The 10,436-nt window shown below is 42.9% G+C and overlaps 1 protein-coding gene across 1 annotated transcript; it reads left to right on the top strand.

Annotated features, from left to right (window-relative positions):
• The first annotated feature begins 5,983 nt into the window (after positions 1–5,983).
• l1td1 (LINE1 type transposase domain containing 1) lies at positions 5,984–6,784 on the top strand. Its single transcript, XM_023958543.1, has one exon. It carries the CDS (start codon positions 5,984–5,986, stop codon positions 6,782–6,784), a length of 801 nt encoding a protein of 266 aa, XP_023814311.1.
• The last annotated feature ends 3,652 nt before the right edge of the window (positions 6,785–10,436 follow it).

Genomic DNA, 10,436 nt, shown 5'->3' with positions numbered 1-10,436 from the left:
CAAAGCCAAATATATTTTACCATGTCATATTATGCATATGTTATTTTACTTCTTGGTTTTACCTCACTTTACATATTGACTTGAAGTGTGGGAAAATACATATGAAACTAATTCAATGCCCTTATTTTTATTACAAAAGGGAGCTTTTTGAATTATTCACAAAGCTAAATTTCGAAATCATACAAATGAACCTTTCCTTAAGTCAGTTATATTTAAACTTAATGTAATTGAATTGCAGACCTTATTAGTTATGTTTAAAGCTAGAAACAGAGATTAGATGTCTTACAAAAGCTTTTTATTTTTACTGTAGGAGATGAAAATAATAGAAGATTTAATTCCAAACAGTTTACTCGAACACTAAAGCAAAAGTTTGTGTCGAGTGGGGGCAAAAATGTGGAATTCCCAGGAGAATGAGTTAAAAGGTTGTCAAAATATTATTCAATTTAAACGGATGAACAAAACAAATAAGATTGTACAAACTTGCTGTTGAATGGAATATTTGGAAAGTAAGTGCTAAAGGAAGGGAATGTATTTATTTATCTATTTTTTAACTTATCCTGTCCAACAGTTGGGCAAACAGATGAGAGTGTTTCCTGTGACATCATTTCCGGGTGAGCTATTCCCAGTACTAGTCGTGTCTGACTGCTGTCCTCTTGTTTGGCATTAGCCTGACTACTATTGCTTACTCTAAGGGTTATCTGGGTTAATATTCACATCTAGTACCTTTTATTAGCAAATACACCACTGTTAAACCACTTGCTGTTCACTTTCTATTTTTGCTAAATAAACCACTTCTCTTTACCTAAACACCGCTAGCCTTAGCTTAGAACCTAGCATGGCCACCACTCTTTCCGCCTCTCCTCCTCTCTCCTGCCCCATGTGCCATATGTTCAGTGATGATCCTGCCTCCTTTAGTGAAAATAGCGGTAGGTGTGTTAAGTGTAGTCTTGTGTTAGACTTGGAGGCCAGGCTGGAGCAGTTAGAAGCGCGGCTCCGCACAGTGGAAGCTAAGCCGGCTAGCCAGGGCGTTACTCGTAGCGCGGGCCGCGCTACCAGGGCTAACTTAGTTAGCACCGCAGCACCCTCCCAACAGCCGGGAGACAGTCAGGGGTTTGTACCGGTTGGGAGGAAACATAGTGCTAAACGCAAAAACTTAGAGCACCCGAGACTTACACGTTAGTAATAGGTTCTCCCCCCTCAGCGACACACCCGCTGAACACTCAACTCTGGTTATAGGCTCTTCTGAAGTTAGAAACGTGGAGCTCCCAGCGGCTACAGTCAGGTGTTATCCGGGGGCCAGAGTTGGTGACATCGAGGGGAACCTTAGGATGTTAGCTCAGAGTAAGTCCAGGTTCCGTCAAGTCGTGATTCACGCAGGCTGTAATGATGCCCGACGGAGACAATCAGAGGTGGTTAAGTTAAACGTAGCTTCGGTGTGTAAACTGGCTAAGACGATGTCCGACACTGTAATTTTCTCTGGTCCCCTGCTGAACTTAGTCAGTGATGAAATGTACAGCCGCTTTTCATCATTTAACCGCTGGCTTTCTAGATGGTGCCCAGAAAACGGCGTTGGTTTTGTGGATAACTGGAGCGCGTTTTGGGGGAAGCCCGGTCTCATGCGGAGAGACGGCGTCCATCCCACCCGGGACGGTGCCGCTCTTCTTTCTAGAAACATTTCTGCTAGCCTTAGTCTGTTAACCTGACAATCCAGAGACGAGACCCAGGCGCAGAGCAGCAGTGTAAAACGCTCCTCTGAGCCTCCTTTAGGGTTAGTGCTGGTGCAAAACCCATGCAGGGAAAGTCAAGCAGGTTCGAGCTTTAGCTTATGTGCTGAAAGACAAGTAAAAGGAGCGCGTCATAGAAACCTTAAAGTGACAGACAGCAGTACCCACAAGCAGAATTATGATGTCATTAAATGCAGTTTATTAAACATTCGATCCATTTCCTCCAAGTCCCTCTTAGTCAATGAGTTAATCACTGATAACAACCTCAGTCTTTTAGCCTTAACAGAAACTTGGCTCCAACAGGATGACTATGTTAGATTCAATGAAGCAACCCCCCCACTTATGCTAACTATCAGAAATCCATGATTTCAGGGAAAGGAGGTGGTTTGGCAGTAATATCACAGTCTAGCTTACTTCTCAGCCCTAAAGTTAAAAATGCTTATAATTCATTTGAAAACATCATATTGTCTTTAAGTCACCCAAACAGGAAAACTCGAAAACCTGTTTTACTCATTATTATTTATCGCCCCCCCGGCCCATATTCAGAATTTTTAACTGAGTTCTCTGACTTCCTATCGACTATTGTCTTAGATTCTGATCAAATTATAATATTAGGGGATTTTAATATTCATGTTGATGACCCCAGTGACTGCCTAGGAAAGGCTTTTGCAGCCTTATTAGATGATGTTGGTTTCACCCAAAGTGTGAATGAACCCACTCACTGTCATAAGCACACCCTGGACCTTGTTCTAACCCATGGTATAGAGATCAACCAGCTGAGTTACGTCGAGGCTGGATTACTGTAACTCTTTGTTAGCAGCGTGTCCTAAGAGTTCCTTAAGAAGTCTCCAGCTTGTTCAGAACGCAGCAGCTAGATTGTTAGCAGGAATTAGCAGAAGAGATCACATCACTCCTGTGTTAGTTTCGCTCCGTTGGCTCCCAGTTGATTCCAGAATAAAGTTCAAGATCCTCCTGTTAACCTATAAGGCCTTACATGGAATGGCCCCATCCTATATTAAGGACCTCATAGTCCCTTACTATCCAATGAGAACACTTCGCTCGCAAAATGCAGGACTGCTTGTGGTTCCTAGAATTAGTAAAAGTACGGTTGGAGGTAGAGCGTTTAGCCACCAAGCCCCTGTCTTATGGAATAAGCTCCCAGCTCATGTAAGAGAGGCCGACTCAGTTTCTACATTCAAAGTTAGACTGAAAACATTCCTCTTTGGACAGGCTTATTGTCAGACTAGTTAGTATTTCGAGATTACTTAACTTAATGTTCATTTGTTTAAATTAAACTTAATAACTATTTCTTTTAAAAGGCTGCTAGAAGTTGAAGCTGGGGTAACGATGGTGCACTGGGGTTCTGTCCTCTTTTCTTTTCTACTTCTACCCTTCCTCTCCTCTATTCTTGATCATAATTTATCATTTAGTTCTCCATGCCTCTGTTTGGTACAGTGCGATTCATGTATTTTCCCTCTTTTCCTCTCCCCTCCTGGGGAGTGGGAGTGCTTCCAGACTCCAGTTGGCTCATCCGTGCTCCAGTTGCTGACCGTCTACCTCGCCTTTGCTCCCGCTCCTACACCTGGCTGTGGATCCTGCCTCTGGCTCATCTCTGCTCTGTACCTGACCGAGTACCTTGTCTCTGCTCCTGCTCATACATCTGGCTGTGGTTCCTGTCTCCGGCTCGACTCGCGCCTTTGACCGTCCCCACAACCACGGCTGGATGAAGCTCGTCTGCTGGACTTTTATATATGTAGTTGTAGATTTAGATAAGTTAATTCTTCTCTAAGAGTTCTGGTAAATCGCCTGTCCGTCTTGGGGGAGGATCCCTCCTTCATGTGGGCACCCCTGAGGTTTCTTCGTTTTTTCCGGAATCCGTTTTTTTTGGGAGTTTTCCTTACCGCGAAGGGGGGTCTAAGGGCAGGGATGCCAGTATAGCATAGTCAGTTTGTTAGTTCATTTTAGTATTTTCCTATTGAACTCTTTGTATTCGTGATCCTTTTAAGTTCATGTTTTACTTCGAAGCCCATCGAGACGACTGTTGTTGTGATTTTGGGCTATACAAATAAAATTGAATTGAATTGAATTGAGAGCTGAAGGCCTCTTGTGTTGGACATATTTTATTTTAACAACAGGGGTTATGAATCTTCTGACCAACCAGAGCTATGTCTGAATAAACCCCTTTTGTAATCTAGGTCAAACTATTAATTTTAATCATATTTGAAAATCTTTTGTTTTAGACCAGACCGAAAAGGAAAGAAGGGAAGAAGAGAGAGGGATGGTAGAGAGGGGGGGATCGGAGGGTGATTAGAAGGAGGGGGGGTGACACCATGAAGGAGCATAAAGCAACAAGTTGCTGGATGGTTATACTCATTACAGTGAGGTTCAGATATACTACAAGTCTATAAGGGCGGGGCCTGTCCACACACACACCCAAATGCCACAAACATACCTGTTGGCTCCAAAAACATTCACATGTCAACATAGAATAGAAGAATAAAATAGAATGCCTTTATTGTCACTGTGCACATGTACAATTTGCATCATACGCGTATACAATGAAATGAAAAAAGCTGCTCACTATTCAGTGATAGCATGCATAGAAAATAATTTCACAAAATGAAGAATACAATATAGCAAGTACCAAAAAAATGTACAAAGGTGCAAAAGGTGTAAAATGTGCATTAGAAAATAGAAATTTCCACAGAGAGATAGTAGTTAAACAAAACAAAAAACAGTTATGCCCATGATGGCAGAGATATATTGCACTTACTATGTTGCACAATGATGGGAATATATTGCACATAATGAGATGGTGTTGACATAATGAGATGCGCATAGTGAAAGAGGGAGACATGGGGGTGGAGCTGTCGGTGACAGTGCATGTGGGAGTTCAGGATGGTTATAGCTTTGGGGAAAAAACTGTTTGTCATTGATCTGATGCACCTGTAGCGCCTTCCTGAGGGCAACAGGTCAAACAGTCCAGAGCCAGGGTGGGAACTGTCTTTTATGATCTTCCCAGCCCTGTGGGGAACCAGTGCTCAGTGTGCGTGTGGGAGAGAGGTGGGGGCCCAGCCTCACAGCCTGGGGCCGGTCAGTGAGGAAGTCCTTCATCCAGGCACATGTGGGGGGTGGGCAGGTCTATAGTGTCCAGTTTTCTGATCAGTATGTCAGGGATGATTGTGTTGAAAGCCGAGCTATACAGTGACGTGCGGTCACGTGATAAAATAGAAAAAGGTAAATTAAGTAAAAATTATTTTCCACTGATCTTAGTTAAATATAAATTTTCAGTCAAATCAGCAAGTTTTCCACAGTTTCTGAGGTTAAAATCGCCGAATTTGAGTGTTGCGCGATCACAGACAGAGCTGAATCTCCGGGTGAGGCTCGGGAGCGCTGTGCCTCACTTCTGACGGTAGGGCTCAATGTTAACACAGACATGCCTTGGAAGCACTGCTTCAGGCCTGCAGAAACGGCTTCAGGTGAGGCATGCCTCACCACCAGGGGGCAGACGTGAGCTGACAGCTAAACAGGTGCCTTGTCAGGAGCAGTTCAAAGTAGGCGCCAAGCCGAAGCCAACAACAGCAAAGTTCAAGAACAGCAAATGTTTTTCATGCTTTATCTGCTTCATTATGGAAGATTATATTGAAAAATTAAAACATTTTTCACAACTGGATTACCAGGGGAAACGGAAGATAACTGAGGATTGAAGACCTACAACGGAGCTGAAAGGTTTGCTGCAAAGTAAGCGAGGAGGACCGTGTCGTTCTTTTCAAATGGATTGGTATCAACGAAAAGACTGGCTTTGTGGCTGTCCTGCAAGAAATCGTCTCTACTGCTTTCCTTGCCTTTTATTTTCACATTCTGAGAACGTCTGGAGTAACACAGGATATTGTGACTTGAACAATTTGCAAAGAAGCCTCAGCAAACATGAAAAATCCACCACGCACTTTCAAAACCAGATCTCTTTAAAAACGTTCGGAAATTCGAGGATCGATTTGGCATTGGATGATCAACGGAAGCTAAACATCAGCATCCACAACGCTAAGGTGAGGGAAAACCGAGATATTCTATCTGATATTCGATCAGAAAAGATATTAAGGGGGTCATGTGATGCTATTTGAGTGAGAGGACGTACGTTGCCAGCCTCCCGCCATAAGTTCAAATTTAACCTGCTTACTTTTTTTAAATGCTGGAAATCTTTTACATTTCCAATTTCTAAGCCTTTTTTCAACCTGAACGATCTATATTTGATCCAAAAAATGTCGAAGAAAAGTCGCTCTGACTCCAAATCGTCGCCGCCGCAGCCAGCTAGCTTAAATGCTAGCTTGGAAAGCAGCGCTGCAGCCTCCATCGCCCAAACTGTGACGGAGAGGATCGGCGAGCTGATGGAGGAGAAATTCCTGGATCTGCGATCTACCGTGGACAGACTGAATGGTCGTATAGATGACAACACCAGGAGGATAACCGAATCAGAGAACCGGATTTCTGAAGATGAAGACCGTATTACATCCCTGGAGAACCAAGTCAGTGAACTCCAGCAGAAAGTGAAAACTCTGACGGAGCGGTGTGACGATGGGGAGAACCGCAGCCGCAGGGAAAACATCAGGATAATCGGTCTGAAAGAGGGTTCTGAAGGACAATCTTCGGTGACATTCTTCGAATCCTGGCTCCCAGAGGTTCTAGGGATGGAGACCAAGCGCAGAGTTATAAAGTTGGACAGGGCGCACCGCGCATTCGGCCCGCCAAAGGAGGACCGCTGCAGACCCGTCATCATCAAGCTGCATAACTTCACTGACAAACAGCGGATCCTTACAGCGGCCAGGGAGAAAGGAGAGATCATCTACAAAGGCAGCAGGATCTACATTCGTCAGGACTTCTCGGCTCAGGTGCGTGAAGCCCGACAGAATTTTAACGGAATGTGCCAGCGCCTGATCAAAAGAGGGGTCCGGTTCTCCATGCGCTACCCCGCCACGCTCTGCTTCAGCCTTAAAGGAGCGGAGCGGTCTTTCAGGAGCGCACAGGCAGCAGAGGAGTTCCTGGATAAAAACGGTTTGAAATAACTACTGCTCAAAAAAAAAAAAATCTATTTTCTTTTTGAGGGTTCCAGCAGCTGTCTGCTTGAAGCTGTGTTGATTACCTCATAGTTAGATCGATGAATGTTAATTTTGTTATTCCATGTAAGGCTAACATGTATGGACCAGGGTTTAACTGTAAATAACTGGGCGGGATGTGTAGTGTAGCAGCTCAGCAGTAGGACTAGAGATTCTGGGGCTGTCTGGTGCACTCTCTGAGCTGGAGGAGATGTCCCTCAGCTTCACTCATCCCAGGAAGGTTGTTCCCAATGGATGGGTAATGTTGTGTGTGGTGTGTGTGTTGTGTGAATGGTGTTTTGTTGCGGGGGGGGGGGTTTCATTGTTCAGGGACAGATTGTTAAAGACAGCCATTTTCACCTATTTTGTTTTTTGTGTGATTTTTCTTTCTATGTATAAGCAGTGCACAGGCCCAAAAAAATTCCAAGAGACCGTTGGTTTTCAAAATGCTAAATGTTACTCTATAAAAACTAACATCAACTCTAAGAGCAACAGATGACTGATTTAAAGATGATCTCACTTAATGTAAAAGGCATCAACCATGTTATCAAACGCCAGAAAATCTTATCCTTTCTCAGGAAGGAGAAATGTCAGATGGCCATGCTCCAGGAAACTCATCTTTCAGATACAGAACATGTAAAACTGAGGAGGAGCTGGGTGGGACAGGTTTTTTATTCATCTTTTAATTCAAAAAGCAGAGGAGTTGCTATTCTCCTTCACCGTAGTTTACCTTTCAGCTTTGAAAAAGAGGTAAAAGACAGCCAAGGGCGTTATATCCGTTATCCTATCTGGTCACCTGTATGGGGAGCAAGTCGTCTTTGGATTGGTTTATGCACCTAATGTTTACGATCCTTCTTTTCTCCCTCAAGTTATCTCAGACCTGACATCCTTCTCATCCTCATATGTACTATTAGGAGGTGACTTCAATTGTGTATTAGACCCAAAAACAGACATGTCTCCCCCACGTTCAGACCGCCTCAAGAAATCTGAGAAAATGTTAGAATTTCTTAGTGACCTGAACCCACATGATGTGTGGCGAATTATGCATCCAACAGATAAAGATTACTCATTTTTTTCAATCCCACATCAAGTTTTCACCCGGATAGACTATTTTTTTTCATCTCAATTTGTTCTAGACAGGATAAAAAACTGTACAATTGGCACTAAATTCATCTCTGATCATGCTCCGGTTAGCATAGTTGTCTCACCTCCCTACCTATACCCAGCCTGTAGACGCTGGAGCCTAAACCCAACCTTATAGAGCAGCCAGGATTTTGTAGATTATATTACAAAAGAATGGGAAGGTTTTATTACCATTAATAAAACTCCAGAGATAAGCCCTTCTACACTATGGGAATCTGGTAAGGCATACATACGGGGGTCAATCATATCATATACATCAGCTCAGAAGAAGAAAGCTCTGAAATCACAATTAGACCTAGAAAAAAATATAGCAGGGCTGGAGGTTCAGTTCAGGCAGCATCCTAGTGACTCTTTAGCAAAGCAACTGGAAGCAGCTCGCTCTGCCCTAAACCAGCTGTTAACTACGACGGAGTTTTAGGGCCACAGTGAGGAAAAAAAATTTCTGGCCAACATGACGAGATTAAAGTCGTCATGTCGACTTTAATCTCGTCATGACGAGAAAAAACTCGACACAAAGTTTCGAGAAAAAACTCGTCGTGTCGAGATAAAAGTCGAAATAAAGTTTCGAGATTAAAGTCGCAATGTTGTGCGAGAGCAGTGAAGCTGAGTCTTTCAGGAATATTCAGTGTTATGGCTAATGTTAGTGAGCTAGTGGCTTTGTATTTGAGAGTTTACGACAGAGTTTTATGGCCACCAAAAAAAAGAAATTTTATTAGGAGATAAAAACTCGTAAATTTACGGGAAAAAAGTCATAGATTAACAAGGAGAAAACCCCGAAGTTGTCTGTTTATCGGAGCCTATCTTGAAGATGAAATATGTGGAGCCTTTTGTGAATCTTTATTTCCGGATTATAGGTTTAAAACAAAGAGATTCTGAGTCTTTTGGCGACTCAAAATCAGATTATTCTCCGTGTAGTAGTCTTTCCGGGGTTCGGTGTCAGTAAAGCGGAGTTTCATCTGTAAAATAAGGAGCTTAGAGACACGTTTGGGTGTAGAGGACCGCTGCAGCCTTTATTCTCTTTTTCATTCACATAACCTGAAGTTCATCTGTCACATTACGTCATGAATCTGTCATCCGATCACCAATGCGGAAGTAAACAGTGTTACATACGCCCCCTCCTGCAGATGAAGCGACCCGTTTGATCATTAAAAAACAAAGATGAATGAAAATACTCTGTTATATTAGCATTACAACGTTGAAAAAGGCAAAAAGTGCTTCTCCTCCTCAGACGGAAGTGTCACACAAACGTAGAGATCTTGTCTTTGGTGGAGGAAGAAAGGATTCAAGCAAACAGCTGCAGGGACAACCGATGACGGCTTCATCGGGCTGCAGTGATCCTGCAAACCAACCATCAATAAATAAAACTTTAATAACTTGTAAATCAAACAAATGAGCTTCCAGACATTTGGAACGTTATCAATAAACATTCAGCTCACCTGTTCAACAAAGTTTAGTCGGTCTGCTCTGCTGCTGCGCGGCGTTCACCTGCTGCTCTGCATGCTCACTTCCACAATAATCTCGTAAATTTATGAGTTTTTTTCGCTCGCGCGCAACATTGCGACTTTAATCTCGAAACTTTATTTCGACTTTAATCTCGACAAGACGAGTTTTTTCTCGAAACTTTGTGTCGAGTTTTTTCTCGTCATGACGAGATTAAAGTCGACATGACGACTTTAATCTCGTCATGTTGGCCAGAATTTTTTTTCCTCACCGTGGCCCTAAAACTCCGTCGTAGTTAACAAAGAAAGTGCAGACACAAATTTTTTATGCTAAACATAGATTATTTGAATCTGGAAATAAATCCCTGCTCTTACAGATAGGGATGGAAAGAGGCAAAACAAGTCTACAGATATAAACAAAATCATGAAATTATATTACCAAGACCTTTATAGCTCTCAATGTGAATCCTCTGCTGACAACAGAGCAGATTTTCTTGACAAAATAAAATTTGCTACTCTGTCTGATGAACAGAAAAAAATTCTAAATAATTCAATAAGCAAAGAGGAAGTCTCTGAGGCCATTTTTGCTCTGAAGGGAGGCAAAGCTCCAGGACCAGATGGCTTTGGACCTGAATTTTATAAAACATTTTGTAAGATGCTCGTTGGTCCACTAACAGATATGTTTGTAGATTCATTTGAGAAAGGCTTCCTTCCCCCCACATTAAGTCATGCACATGTGTCTGTGATCTTAAAAAAAGACAAACCAGCTGACTTATGTGGGTCTTATCGACCCATCAGCCTTATTTCTGTTGACAGTAAGGTGCTCTCTAAACTTCTTGCTCGTAGGCTGCAGAACTTCCTCCCAACCCTTGTTCACCCAGACCAGTCAGGGTTTGTGCCGGGACGGTTATCCCACAGCAATGTGAGAAGGCTGCTGAATATTATACAGTTCTCCTCTATAAGGAAGCAGAAAGCCCTGGCTGTCTCTCTCGATGCTGAAAAAGCTTTCGATCGGATAGAGTGGGAGTATCTTTTTGACG

Source organism: Oryzias latipes, chromosome 9 (genome assembly GCF_002234675.1).
Source record: "Oryzias latipes chromosome 9, ASM223467v1".
NCBI lineage: Eukaryota > Metazoa > Chordata > Actinopteri > Beloniformes > Adrianichthyidae > Oryzias > Oryzias latipes.
The sequence above is the reverse complement of the archived record's forward strand: the minus strand, read 5'-3'. Positions and strand labels throughout refer to the sequence as shown.